Source organism: Brachionichthys hirsutus, chromosome 7 (genome assembly GCF_040956055.1).
Source record: "Brachionichthys hirsutus isolate HB-005 chromosome 7, CSIRO-AGI_Bhir_v1, whole genome shotgun sequence".
Classification (NCBI taxonomy): Eukaryota; Metazoa; Chordata; class Actinopteri; order Lophiiformes; family Brachionichthyidae; genus Brachionichthys; species Brachionichthys hirsutus.
The window spans coordinates 11523785-11537575 of NC_090903.1; the positions used below are offsets into that span (position 1 = coordinate 11523785).

Consider the following 13791-nt stretch of genomic DNA (forward strand, 5'->3'; position numbering starts at 1 on the left):
GGAGCTGCAGCTTGCCCTCGTACATGAACTCCAGCAGCAGGGAGAAGGCCGGCGCCGTGACGATGTCGCTGTTGAGGTGCACCACGTCCCTCTTGTCCAGCTGGTCCTTGTAGAAGAGGTGGAAGTACATGCTGCAGGACGCCAGCACGGCGCGGTGGGCCCGGAACTGGGCGTCGCCCACCAGCACCGTGGAGTCGCACAGGAAGCCCTGGTGCCGCTGCTCGCTCAGACACTGGAGTAAATGTCTGCTGTGGTCGGGGAACTCCATCCTGCCGTCCTCATAACCTGCAGCCACAAATATCCACGTTACAGGTACCCGGTTCAGAAGTATTCAGAGTGTGTATTTCTGGTTTTAACGAAGCGTTTGCGTTTTAAATAATATATTTGTTATGACAAATAAATAACAGTCGGTCAAAAGCAAAACCAACAAAAAAAAAAAAATTCATACTTAGACCACAGAGGGAAAGAGATTCTACAAAAAGGCGGCTTCATTTAAATACAAATATATATATGTAACACAGTTAAAATAAAAATTAAATCATTGCTTTAGCTTTTGAAGTTATCACCGGGAAGGCAACATGAGACAAACAAAAAGATCGAGAAGTAAAAAAGACATGCGTAGTATTTAAAATTATACTGACATATATATATTTAACCTCCGACATTTAAACATTTTAATTTCTTCTATGTAACGATTCCCGCGGATAAAAAAAAAATGTCCACACTTAAATTCAGTTCACCATAAAGTCACGCATTCATACGACGATTCAAATCGCTGGTCGTGGAATTATTTACTTCATCATCATCATCATCAGAAGCAAAAGAAAACCTGAATATAATGAATATTAACGATTAGTTTGAACCGCTGTAATGTCAGGTGAGCCGCCAGCGGCAGCGTCTCTCTCTCTCTCTCTCTCTCTCTCTCTCTCTCTCTCCATTCTCACTCTGCATCTCTCACTCCTGGATTGCCGCTGCTCCTACGCTGGTTATTTTTATTAACCCACTTTGGCCTGGCCTGGCTCAGTCCTTTTAGGTAACCGGCTTTCAGCTGCACACACTGTCCTCACGTGCACGACACATGCACTCTGCAACAGCAGCCTACCTACCAAACACCTCCACAGGCCAAGTCGAGCAGGAGAACCGGCCGCGTTGGAAATAAAATGTTTTTAAAAAAACAGCTTCTCCTTCGTTGAGGTGTAAGAGCAAACAAGAGACGGTTAAAAGAAACGCTCGCACAGTAGACTCTCCTAGTGTCCGTAGAAATAGAATTACCGAGTTGATAAAGATAAAAGTAATTTAAAAAATAACTAATTAGGAAAAAATATCAGCTGATGATGAGAATAAAATCTTTAAAACCTGCCAACCAAGTAGATTTTGCCTGAGAGGGAACCTCGGCCCTCTGTTAACCAAAGCAGTTAAATCGGCTCATTAGAATGACGCTAAACCAAGAATGTCAGTGTGTGTGTGTGTGTTGTGTGTGTGTGTGTGTGTGCTCGTTCAGACTGCTTTTAATGAGGGGGCTTACGGGGACAAGGGTGTACCACCTCCTAGCACCCCCCCCCCCCCCCCAATCCACCCCCTCCTCTGTCCAGCCAAACCCTCCACACACACACACACACACCATCCGTCACTCACACACACCTTTCCATCTGAACCTCAGAAGAAAACACACACACACACATCCACCCAATAGTAGAAACTGCCCCCCCCCCCCCCCCAACCCTCCGCCCACAACACAGAAGAGAAGATTTACAGTACAATCACTGTAAGTGCCCTGCTCGTCACAGCATCAATCCTAATCCTTAAAGATGGCTAAAAATAAAGACGCCGTTGGCGGCTACGGGGAGGGAGCCGTCAGCGGAGGCTCAGAAGTACAGCAGCCCGTCACCCGGCCCGGCCCGGGAAGGGGTCCGAGGGAGACGCAGGGGGGAGAGAGGGAGAGAGGGAGAGGGAGCGGCTGGGACGGCCAGGGAGGGAGGCTTACCCACATCTGATCCAGCTGACGGGGGCCATATGGCAGCTGCTAGCCAGATAAAGAGATTAAGACTAGGAGGGAGTGCGATTACAGCTGTCTAGCCAATTCAGGCAGCTCAAATCGGCAACTTCTAAATTAGTCTCCTCTCCTCCAGCAGACGGGAGCAGCAAAGCGAGGGTCAGGCGGAGACGCTCTCGAGCCATTCTACGCCAAACTCCATTTAACCGGAAGGGAAGAATAATCGGGATGATTTAGATTTTTTTTTTTTTTTTACTTCACAAATTCACTTTTCTCAACTAATAAAAAAAAAAATTGCTTTGATTTTCTTTTTTAATGAACATGGAAGTCAAAATACTGAAACGTTAATCCCCGTATTCTGAAAGAACAACTCACCGTAACTTAAGAATAGACGGTTTAAACACGCGAGCATGACAGGATGCCGATAAGAACACATTTGATAACAAAACGCAATCGCTACGTTTTAAATGCAGGATTCCGGACTACAACTACAGGACACGGCAGAGCGCTGCCGGACTACAACTCACCCCCAACAGGCGGCATCAACGCGACTTTAGTGCCGATGCGTCGACACCTGAGATCCCCACGACAAAACAAAATAACTACCGGTACACCGTTACACACACACACACACACACACACACACACACACACACACACAATACCTGCAGCGGTACGCATCAACTTGATTAACTCCACTGTAGCAGAATATCTGGGCTCTCTGGCTGGTAATGGCTGTGAATGTCTCTCTCTCTCTCTCTCTCTTTCTTTCTTGCTCTTTCCCTTCCTTGCTCTCTCTGAATCAATGAGTGGGTAGAAGCAGAGAGGAGAAGAAGAAGAAGAAGAAGAAGAAGGAGGAGGAGGAGGAGGAGGCAGGCAGGCAAAAAAAAAAAACACAACACAACCACGCTGTTCAAACTGCAAGGGACAGATGCAAAGTGAAGGAGATGTTGGAGGGGGAACGAGATACCACCTCCCTCCTCCTCCTCCTCCTCCTCCTCCTCCTAACCGGCGCTGATCGGCAGCCACACACACGCACAGCATGCACGCACACACACACATACAGAGAGCACTAACTCTCCAAGGCTGCCGCTGAGACTCACAATAAAGGACTGGGGAGGGGAGGTGGGAGGGGAGGGGAGGGGGGGGGGGGGGGGGGGGGGTGGATGGCAGCCTGTCAGCTGCTCTGACATCATCCTCAGATGGAGATGCTACCTCCAGCTGTGCTCTTTCTGCAGCCATATGCTGCCTCCTCTACACTCCTGCCACCAGACTCCTCTTTCATTCTCCCAACACCACGCAACTTTGTCTCTCCGTCTCTCCTTCCATCCCCTTCTCTCTCTCTCTCTCTCTCTCTCGCCGGTTCTACTAAACAGGATGCTGAGTTGGTTTTCGCTAACCAGATCACGCAGCAGTAACTGACCCGCTGCTTTCAAAACTACGCGTAAAACAGAACGCGTACACTCGGTTATATAATGCTTCTGAATTAAAACTTTATTCTAACCTTTTTCACGTGTTTTTTTTTTTTTAATACTACGTCTTTTTCTCTCCACATCGTCGCCACAAACAAAGGCCAGAACGGCACATTCGCAACTGACAGACATGCAGACGATATTGTTTCCCCCTTCTTTACGGTTCACCGCTGCTGCCTTGTCTCGCATTCATTCATTCATTCATTCATCCATCCATCCATCCATCCATCCATCCATCCCCCCTCCTCCTCCTTTTGACAACTGACAGGAATGAAAATTAATTGAGGAAACAATGGAAACAATTCATAAAGAAAGCGCCTAATGAGAGTACGTCCTGAACAATCGGCACACAAGCCTTTAATAAACCAGCGAGAAACTTATCGATTCACTTTCGCTTCAGGGCCAGAAGAAACTTTCAATCCTACATTTAATTTACCCGAATCCCATAAATCCTGTCGTACACACACGTTAGCATCGCTACACTGTATTTATGTTCCAAGGCAAAAATAACTACCGTAAATATGAACTTCATTGGTTTTTATCACAGATGCGCTAAAATGTGGGGGTTGATTATAAAATTATTACTTATGTTTCCTTTCTTTGTCTTATAATATGCACATTTTCACAAATTATTAATATTTCTCTAATGATGTAAGTAACATTTAATCAAAGTTTACTAATAAGACCGGTCGCTCAAATCACTTGAAAATAGGTTTGGGGAAATTTCAATTCCAACTTTCACAATAATTTAAAAGCTTAAATAAAAAAAAAAAAATTAAAATCAGCCCTGCACTTAAACTTTAATTAACTTCTGCTTGACTTTAGCACATTTTAATATCCCAGAACTCAGTAATGATGTGATCGATAAGTTTGTATTAACACGCTTTCAACCCAAACAGCCACAGATCGAACACGACAACGACTGGAAGCTTTTGTTCGGCCAAAGGAAATCTTGGCTGCGTGACTGTCGGACACAGGAAGATTGCAAATTAATTCCTCAGTTAAAAAAAAAAAAATCTATATAAAAAGACAATAAAGAGAGAGCGAGGACCAGACCGACCCACGCAGCTAGCTATAGCCCGATCACGGCTAACAAAAGTAAAAGAACGAAGAGCCGATATTAAGCCATTTGCAGCTTTCGGAAGGCCCGGCTGCTATGACAACAGCTGCTAAAACACCGCGGAGCTAACATAGCAACCAGTCATGCTAAGGGAGCTTTAGCTACTTTCCCCCTCTCCCGAGCGTCCGGTAATAGAAGCAGCACTTACAGACACGGTCCAACGTTCTCCCGGCGTCCTCCGTCAAACCTCCTTTTCCTCCCCTTTTAAACTAGGTTGACTTTGGACTAATTTCCATAACAGGCTGCCGGGGCGAGCAAGGCGGAGGGACGGGGGGGGGGGGGGGGGGGGAGTCTCAGCACTCTGCGGCGGCGGCGGCGGCGGCCAGATGTTTCCCGAAGCTGTTGCTGCTCAACTCGGGCTGGGAGGAAAAAAGGAGACGGACTCTTGACTGGCACGGCGCAGAAGCCAATGGTGCCGACGAGAGGAAAGTGAAGCGGCCCTCTGAGCGGACGGAGGGAGGAGGGATACGTCTTCTCCTTCTTCTCTAGGCGGCGGAGGTTGACACCAGGCAACAGGAAAACAGCAGCAGCAGCAGCGAGAAGGCAGGGAAGAAGGAGCTGGGCCAACCCAACCGGTTCTGTGAGACAGCGAGGCGGACTGGCGCAGCGGAGCGCGAGAGCGGAGCGGAGCGCGCGGTGCGGCCTGGGTAGTGTAGTCAAAGGCGGGTGGGCGGAGCCGATGTGAGCAGGTGCGCCACCTTGACAGGGAAATACCCCGTTGGTTTCCAGCGTGAAATACTCCGGATAGCCCGCCACGGCTGGATAGAGACAGATAGAAGCGATTTAAGTTGTCAAATATAGTTATTGATTACTAACCTGACAGACAGACAGATTGATACCTGCTATATGTTTATTGGTAAATTAAAGAGATGGAAACATTTCTATATCCTCCACATATTATCGTCTGCCACAATGAAATAATAAAATCATCTTTTCATTCGATTATTCTGTTAAATATACTCATTAAGGACATGGGAGGAGTGCACTACTCCCAGGGGTAAAATAAAAACAAGAAAGACATTGTCCCCAAAAGGCTGCAACCTACAGTCTTTTTTGACTGTCCTTATTGTTTGTTTATTTGTTTGTTTTCACAGTATTTTTTTGAAACCAGTTTTTCACATAACTTGACAATAAGTAATTGTAACCATCTGTAACCAACCAAAAATAGATACAGCCGATCTGTGACATTAAATGACATTAACACACCCCACATAATGAGCGTGATCTCCAATTCTGTTCCTTTATCCCGTATATCATAAGTGTCTGTCAAGCATTTTTGGTGTTGATTAAAGTTTACGAAACGTGGAAGCCTTCCGTTTGTGATGTCTTAAGGTGTATGAGAGGAGAGAACAAACCCTCAGTAACAAAGACTTTACATGTCGAGAAAAAAGTATCGGTGTATAAACCAGGTTTCTGTATGCCAAAATAGTTGCAAGTGTTTAATTTGGCGCATGTTATTGAAAATCATAATTATAACAAAGACAGATTATTGGAACAATTAGAAAAAGAACTGAATGAAAGGAGAAATACTGAAAGTAACAGAAGTCTTCCACAAGTGAATAATGTAAGCTGTGAAGTCTCAGCGGCTCTTTGACACTCCTGAGAAGAAAAACAACAAGAAAAGCTTTGTGTGCGTGACGAAAGAAACAGTTTTTATGCAGCAAGGCCTCTGAGTTGTTAACAATAACAGGTTGTTTCATTTGCACAAAGGACTTCTCTGAGAGTGAGAGGACTTGCCTGATTCGCTCACCACTGTCTGAGGTTGATTTTCACACCTTTTAGGAAGAATATGGGTTTTGTAGTGTGTTGTGCTGCAAAGCTGGAGACATTTTCGCTTTTATAGTTTCCTCCATGTCATCCAAGAGTAGAGAAGAGCAAATCTAGGACACGGAGTAGCGTCAGAATCTGTTTCTCCTTGTCCAGTAAAAAGAAGAAAGGAGTCTGTTTTGCTGGATAATTGGACATTGAAACACGCAAACCAGAGTGCAAATGAGAAACACACTTACCGTGTTATAACAAGCTTCAACGAGCAATAAATCCAAGAACAATTTAGAATAGTAAATTATTTAACTCTGTTGCAGTAAAATCGTATCAAGCAAATTACAAAAAAAAGTCTACATGAAATATTTCGAGCATCTTTGGTTGCCTGTTCATTTGCATCTTCTAAACCTGTCCCAGTAAACTAATTGGCGTTACTAATAGATGGCAGGATGAACTGCAGCCCTGTGTAGTAATGAATTCACACGATCCGGTGTCACCGCTGAAGGAATTGTTAAAATGCTAATGAATGATGGCCCTGTTGTGTGTCCATCAATCTGGGGAGCCTGCACCTCACCGGCGCGTTACAATGAGCCCCTTGTTCTTGAACAAAAATCTAGAACCTGCAGGCAGGAACAGTTCAGCATGAGGCCTGAACAGAAAACCTATGTTGGGGGGAAAAACAGAAGAAAAAAGTGTCTGATCATCATCATCTGGGTTTAATTTCTGATTTCACTATTTTTTTGGGGGGTAATTTTCTGTCGGTGTAAAGGTGTGGAAGATTTACCCACCTGTCAGACAGTCTCGTTTAACTCCGTGTCGATGATAATGGAGACAGAAAGGTACTGAGACCTCGTACACGTTGCAATCTGCTCTGCGTGCGCCCCTCTCTGAATGCCTCAAGAGATTCCTGCGCAATTTTATAACGTTCCACGTTCCCCTCTTTGATCCGCGTATTGTTTTCGCCACTGACAGATGCCAGAATACAGGCCTGACGCGCGTGCGCTGCGCGCGTGAGCCGGGAAAAACAGAGCCAGCCTGATGTTTGAAATTATCTGTACGAAAATTCTATCCTTCCCTCCAGCTGAAAACTATAAACGAAGCAGAGGAAGGCAGAAAGATCAATATTCAAAGCGGGGTTTGTACTCACATGTGCGGCGCAGAAGTTTATGGGTTTCTTTCTCTCCTAGAAAAAAACCCGAAAGGAAATGAAATGCACTCAACCCAAAAAAAAAGTCTCGTATATTTTGATGAAAAGTCACACTCTTCTCGCGTTCTCCACGTGATTTGTTTAACAGTACACATCAAAGAAGAGCTTTATTCATTCACGTCTGCTGGCCCGATGAAAACACTGCAATGCATTCAGCTGATGTTTCACTTCTTACCTCTGGAGGTCGCTGTAGATCCCATGTTTTACGCCCTTATTCTCTGTGATCTATTTTGGCATGACCTTTTTAAAACCAAATATATTTTCAAAGCATGAACATATAATAAAATAAATAATATATATATATACAATGAACATATTAAAAAGTAGCATTATCCTAGGCATAGAGTAGGCAAAATAATTTGACAGCTATCTAAAAAAAAAGAAAAGAAAAAGAAAATCACCGTTGGCTCCATATAAATGTGAAAACATTATGAAATTTAAAAATAATCCTCTTAACTGAGTGTAACATTGGTGCCTTTTGTGTTTTCTGTGTCTATTTACAGTGTTTGTTGTGTCTATTTCACACGAAAGTGTATTGATATTCGGCTTTTAATTTGAGTCCTCCTGAAGCAAAAAGCCCTGAATGCAGGTTGAGGCTCAAATAAAGCAAAGAAATTCTGAAGCAAAGAAAAAAAAATCCTTTCATGAATCTGGCAAAGGAAGTGATTCAGTGAAAACCTCTGGCCATCCCTGAGACATCACGACTGTATGCTTCACAGATTCTGCCTTTCTCTGCCAGCATTAATTATATTTTGCTTGTCGACGGGTTTTTAATATTCAAAGGTTTTCAACACAGACAGCTGTTTGAAAGCAACTCTGAAAAGGGATTCTGATGATGATGCTTATTTTTCTCAGCAAAATGCAGCTGGCATCTCAGAATGTTTCATAGGACTTCATTGGAAACACATGTAGTGAAACATTTTTAATACACAATGGTCTTTTTTTTACAGATAGAATGCATGGAAACACAGTTATGATATTACATTAAAAACTATACTATATATATATATACTATATACTACTATACTATTCTATACTATACATTTTCTGGCATAGCAATATTGCATGTTGCATACAAGTATGAGATTCTGGTGTATATTTTAATAGTAAATTTAAAGATCAAGATTTTTAAGAACACTTGCATTGCTTTGGAATTATTAACTTAAAAGGGACTAAAATCATTTTATAAACTTATAAAGAGCAACAAGGACAGCGGAAAAACACAGCATCGTCATTGTGATTTCTGGTTTTGATTTGTGCATAAAACTTAAATTGCATTGGTTTAATGATTAGATGGAGATGATTGATTCATAAAATTAATTTATGTTAATATTAACAATGAGAATGTATGTAACATTTAAAGTTTGAAAAAGGAATCCTTCAGCCTGGAATGAATTACCTGCACTGGTCAGGAGGTTTGAGGTCGCTGGCATGGCCATCGATCGGCCATCCAAGGCAGGGGTTCCCAACGTTTTTCATGCCTCGTGCCCCGAGAAAACCTTTAACATGTTTTCGCACCTCCTACTAAAGTAATACCTCACATGAAGATGAAGAATAGAACTTATACTAAATTTGAACGGCACATTTATTTAAGCCAAGTGTTGAAAGGCATTAGCAAAAATAATAAATGTGGTATTCAGTTATTAGTTTTGCTAAATTGCATCATCCAAGGTTTGGCACCCCCTTAAAGGTTACCTCGCACCCCTGATCTAAGGGCATTCCAGTCCTGCAGCCTCCAACCCCTCCCATGGGCTAATCGATGCAAGTGAATGAATTTAATACACCATCGAGGGAAATCCAGTGACAAGAAAAGATGGTTTGGGGAAACATTACATAAACTGCACTTTGTCTAAAAACTCAGAGCACATCACAGAGCCAAACCAACTTTGCACTTCCAGGAAACACAATTTTTCCATCTGACAGTAGGCGGACGTCTGTCCACACAGTTTAATGATCTGATTTAATGATCATTTGGTCCAGTGTGGCTGCTGTTAGGAGTCTGGAATGCAGCCATTTTGACTTAGTGTAAAATATTCATGAACTATCAATGATACCCCATCTGACTGACTGGGGAACAGCTGCTGGATCTCTGCGCCTCTAGAGGTGCAGCATCTGTCCATTTGAGGAAAGTGCGTGGCGTTTGTGAGTGCATGGTAAAGTTCATGTGTGTGAAGGTGCATACAAGTCTGTCTAGACATGCCTTTTGTGTTTGAGACCACACATTCTGGTTTATGTACGTGTGCTCGTGTCCCAGGGGGACATCGGGAGGGACAAAGTTGTATTTCACTATTTCACTGATTTTCTCCAGATGGTCGATGATCATTTTAGAAATGATCAGAAAGCGCGTCTCATCTATCAGGCTCTGTGCTTGTCAATCAAATATCACCTCACTGTGTCCCTACACGCACACACGCACACACACACACACACACTCACACACACACACAAAAGTAGAGCAGTGCTAGTAGATTTGTTGTCTCTGTGGTGTGTTAAAGTGAATGTACCTTCTCTGCCATTGTACGTATATGTATCTGTCTGTGTCTCAACATCAGCTCATCACAGCTCAGCAGTGAGTGTGTGTGTGTGTGTGTGAGTGTGTGTGTGGGCTGTTCACACCCATGTGTGTGAAGCTAACAGAGGATGTGCAGCTTTGGCTATGGTTGCATGATGGACATCTGGAAGCTAAATTGGTTAATGGCACCTCCAAGCCAACAGCCAGCCGTCCATCCCCTCGCTGAGCTGAGAGAGGGTGTGTGTGTGTGTGTTTGAGTGCAGTGGGGGGGGGGGGGGGTATGCATCTGGTCATCTATCCTACTACAGTAGAGATAAATGCCCCTGCCAGACATTAAAGGGCTTTCCCCATTCCAAATCATTTATTTTGTGTGGTTACATTCCTAACAAAATCAAATTTGTTGTTCTCACACGGACAAACTGATGAATCTGAGACCATAAAAAGCAGCAACACACTTGGCGCTGGTTGTTTACATGACTGACTGACTTCGAGGGATAGTTTTACTGCATCCTGATGCGCTCAGAAAAACACATACCCCCCCCCCCCCCCCCCCACACACACGAATTCTCTATTTATTTATTCTATAAGTATAAGCAATCATAAACTGAAAAAAACAAATACCATAATACCAGCTGTTCTGTGAGGATGCACAGTTGAACTCGGACATCAGAATTTCCTTTAGCACGCTATAGAGGATAAAGATATATGACCTTTAAAACCCAGACAGGACACACATCCACCATCAGTCAGGAATGCGTGCAGCGACACCGTGATCGGATGCAACAGCTTTACAAGTTGCCCACAGTCACTGTCAAAGAGTGCCTTGTTTGTTATTATGGTGTCTGCATACTTATGATAGGAAAAACCTGTTGGTGATAATACAAATATAAATCACAGCAGAAGAAAAGCTCTGTAGGTAGCTGAATACCACATGAGTTGCCATAGCAACCAGTGAAACATGACGAGCAGTGCTTTATGGGAGCAGGAAATTACCTACAGACTGAATAGCTCCACAGCCCTATGAGGAGGTCCTTGATGATTGCAGAGCCAAACTGCTGCTGTACTGTCTTGTAATAATGCCCAGTTCTCGGAAAGAATAAAATATGTTGTTTATTTGTTTTTGGAAAATGCACGCCACGCTGAGTTTTCTTGCATCGCCGCTAAAAGCCAGAGATGGAAATAGTCGGGCTTGTTGCAGCTGTCTGTCAGATCTGTCCAGGCTGAGTACGCACAAACAATGAGCCACACAGACAGTAGGAAACACGACGATGGACAGATCAGCCATTGCAAATGCATAACCGCAGAGTCCTGGCCAAGAATTCCCCAAAATCGCTGTGATCTCCTCAAATCTTTTATTGTGAGATCCTAGAGATCATGTTGAAAGTGCCACTGTTCTGTCTGCCTGCCTGTCTGTCTCTGCTCAGTCCAGATGTCAGAGGAACTAGCCAACAGCTGCGGCAGGAAATGAGCCCCAAGGCACTGAAAAGGCTAATACCCATCCACACACACACACACACACACACACACACAGAAGAAAAGAAGCAGATGATAGAGAGACTAAATCGAATTCTTTCTGTTTGTAACCGAGCATCTCCATGACCATGTTGCTCCGTCATGCTGTGTTTGTGGACTCTGCACTATAAACCTTTCCCTGTAATTTAATATTTTTGAATATCCGTGACGTTATAAAACACGATTTTTTCTCCGAATTAATCCGTTTTGTACAAATTGAACCAGCAGCAGTCGACCGTCCTGCCAGATACAGCGGCAGCCTTTGAGCCAGCGGGAACATTTGCCTCGTGGCTTCAATTCCCTGGAATGCCTAACCTGCGCCAGCTGTTGGGAACATGCTACCTGTGCCAACAATGCGCCAGCTCTGACCACTACATCAGCTGCCGCTCCGTCTCCATCTGGGCCCTAGAGTGAATGTGTGTGCATTTGTTTGTCTTACTGCAACTCTTACCACATCTGTATTTGCACTCTCTCATTAGTATGCATGAAAACACTGCCCTTCTCAAATATGTTGTGTACACAGTGCCAAGTCATGTATGGATATTCCTGATGTTGTGTGTGTTGTATATGTGTGGGTGCATGTGTGTGTGTGTTAACTCCATCTGTGTGTGCTGGGCCTTCCTCGCCTACATCTGGAGCAGCATTGAAGAGGCTCTCCAACAAGCCTGCCAAACACCCCAGATGTTAGCTCTGTGAGCCTCAGGCTAAATGGAGGAAGGTGCGCTCTACTTTTTCAGAAGGAGAGAATTGTGTTTTGTTTTTTAAGATAATTTGCTGGAAGAAAGAAAAAAATGATTCAGGCATGGAAAGAGAGAGATGAGAATAAGGATCAAAAGGCTCAAATGATTCATAGAAAAGTTAGATTTAAGACTTCTTTGAGTAGATTTGTACTTTGAGTGTCTCCCAAGAATGTAGAAGATTAATGTAAATCTTTATGACATGCTTTGGACATTCAGTCATTATACATTTTTCATTTAGACGAGGAAATCGCAATCATCTGATCATTTAAATGCATTCATTTATACCTCTTTGACCTCTTGGGGTCGCCTGTTTCAACAGCATTAACTTCAGCTTCTACGGCCATGTTAGAAACGGATGCGGATCTACACATCCATTAGACATGGAGCAACATTAGAATGGGTCTGATGAAAGCCTCAGGATGAATGTGAGCCCAACTCTTTGGTCACCAGCTATTCACCCACTTTACTAGCCTTCTATCTCTGAAAAGTTAGCACAGTGGGGCTTGTAGGGCTAAAAACAGCTACCTGATGCAGCTGAAAATGTTGCTGATGGGTTTAGGGTTAGGGTCATTACATTACACTAATGTGGCCAAACCAAAACAATCAGCTGAATGGTGCTAAAACACTTGATAGAGCCAGTGGGAGATGCTCTCTCTCTCTCTCTCTCTCTCTGTGCTGTGTTTTGTATACTATAATAACCACAGAGGTGGCATCTGCCATGGTGCTCTTGCTCTGTTTGTGAGGTCCATGTGTGTGGACCTCCACAGGGCTTAAAGAATGTGTGCTCCCCCATATGCTGAGCTGTCACTGGGGCAATGCGAAGCAGCCCTCCCCCTGTGTGGGACCTCCAGCCGGCCAACAGATAGACTGAGTAAACAACAACTGGACATGGGGTGCTGGGTTATTCTCACCTAAACCTGTGATGACAAGCCACAGATGACATACGAATAATCTAACCCTAACCCTATTTTGCACAGTCTCATTTATGCCTCAGAAATATCCTCCTATCTGTTAATCTTGTTTTGGAAAACACCCTAAAAAAAAGAAATTTCACTTCTTAGAAATTTCACTGAGATAAAAACTTCCAAACATGACTGAGCTGGTTAAACATGGATAATAAAGACAATGATACTTGATCTATTTTGAGTTTGGCAGAATCTAAAATAAAAAATAAAAAAACATCCAATTAATCAGGTGTGAACAAGTCTTAGATGCTCAATATAAGTCTGCACTGATAGCGTTCTATCAAGTGTGGCATATTGCAGAGAGAAAGATGTGACGGAGAGACGTCTTCTCCGATGACTGTTATCTTATATCTGTCCCTCTCTCTTCCTCCACACAGATGTTACACAGCAGCTTGTTTGAAGAAGAAGAAGAAGAAGAGAACTCCTCCTGCAGCTCCCATGGGATGGAGTAGCCTTGGGAAAATCACATTTACACATAAAGTGCTAATGTGTGAAGACAAAAGAGAAAG

General features: G+C 43.6%; 1 protein-coding gene across 1 annotated transcript in view; it reads right to left on the reverse strand.

The window, feature by feature from the left end:
* The window catches only part of zbtb18 (zinc finger and BTB domain containing 18), a 1881-nt gene extending 1598 nt beyond the window's left edge, over positions 1-283 (reverse strand). Inside the window, 1 exon segment of the mRNA XM_068741485.1 lies at positions 65-283. Within this exon segment, the coding sequence (XP_068597586.1) occupies positions 65-268 (204 nt within the window). The 5' untranslated portion in view covers positions 269-283.
* Between the last annotated feature and the right edge of the window lie 13508 nt (positions 284-13791).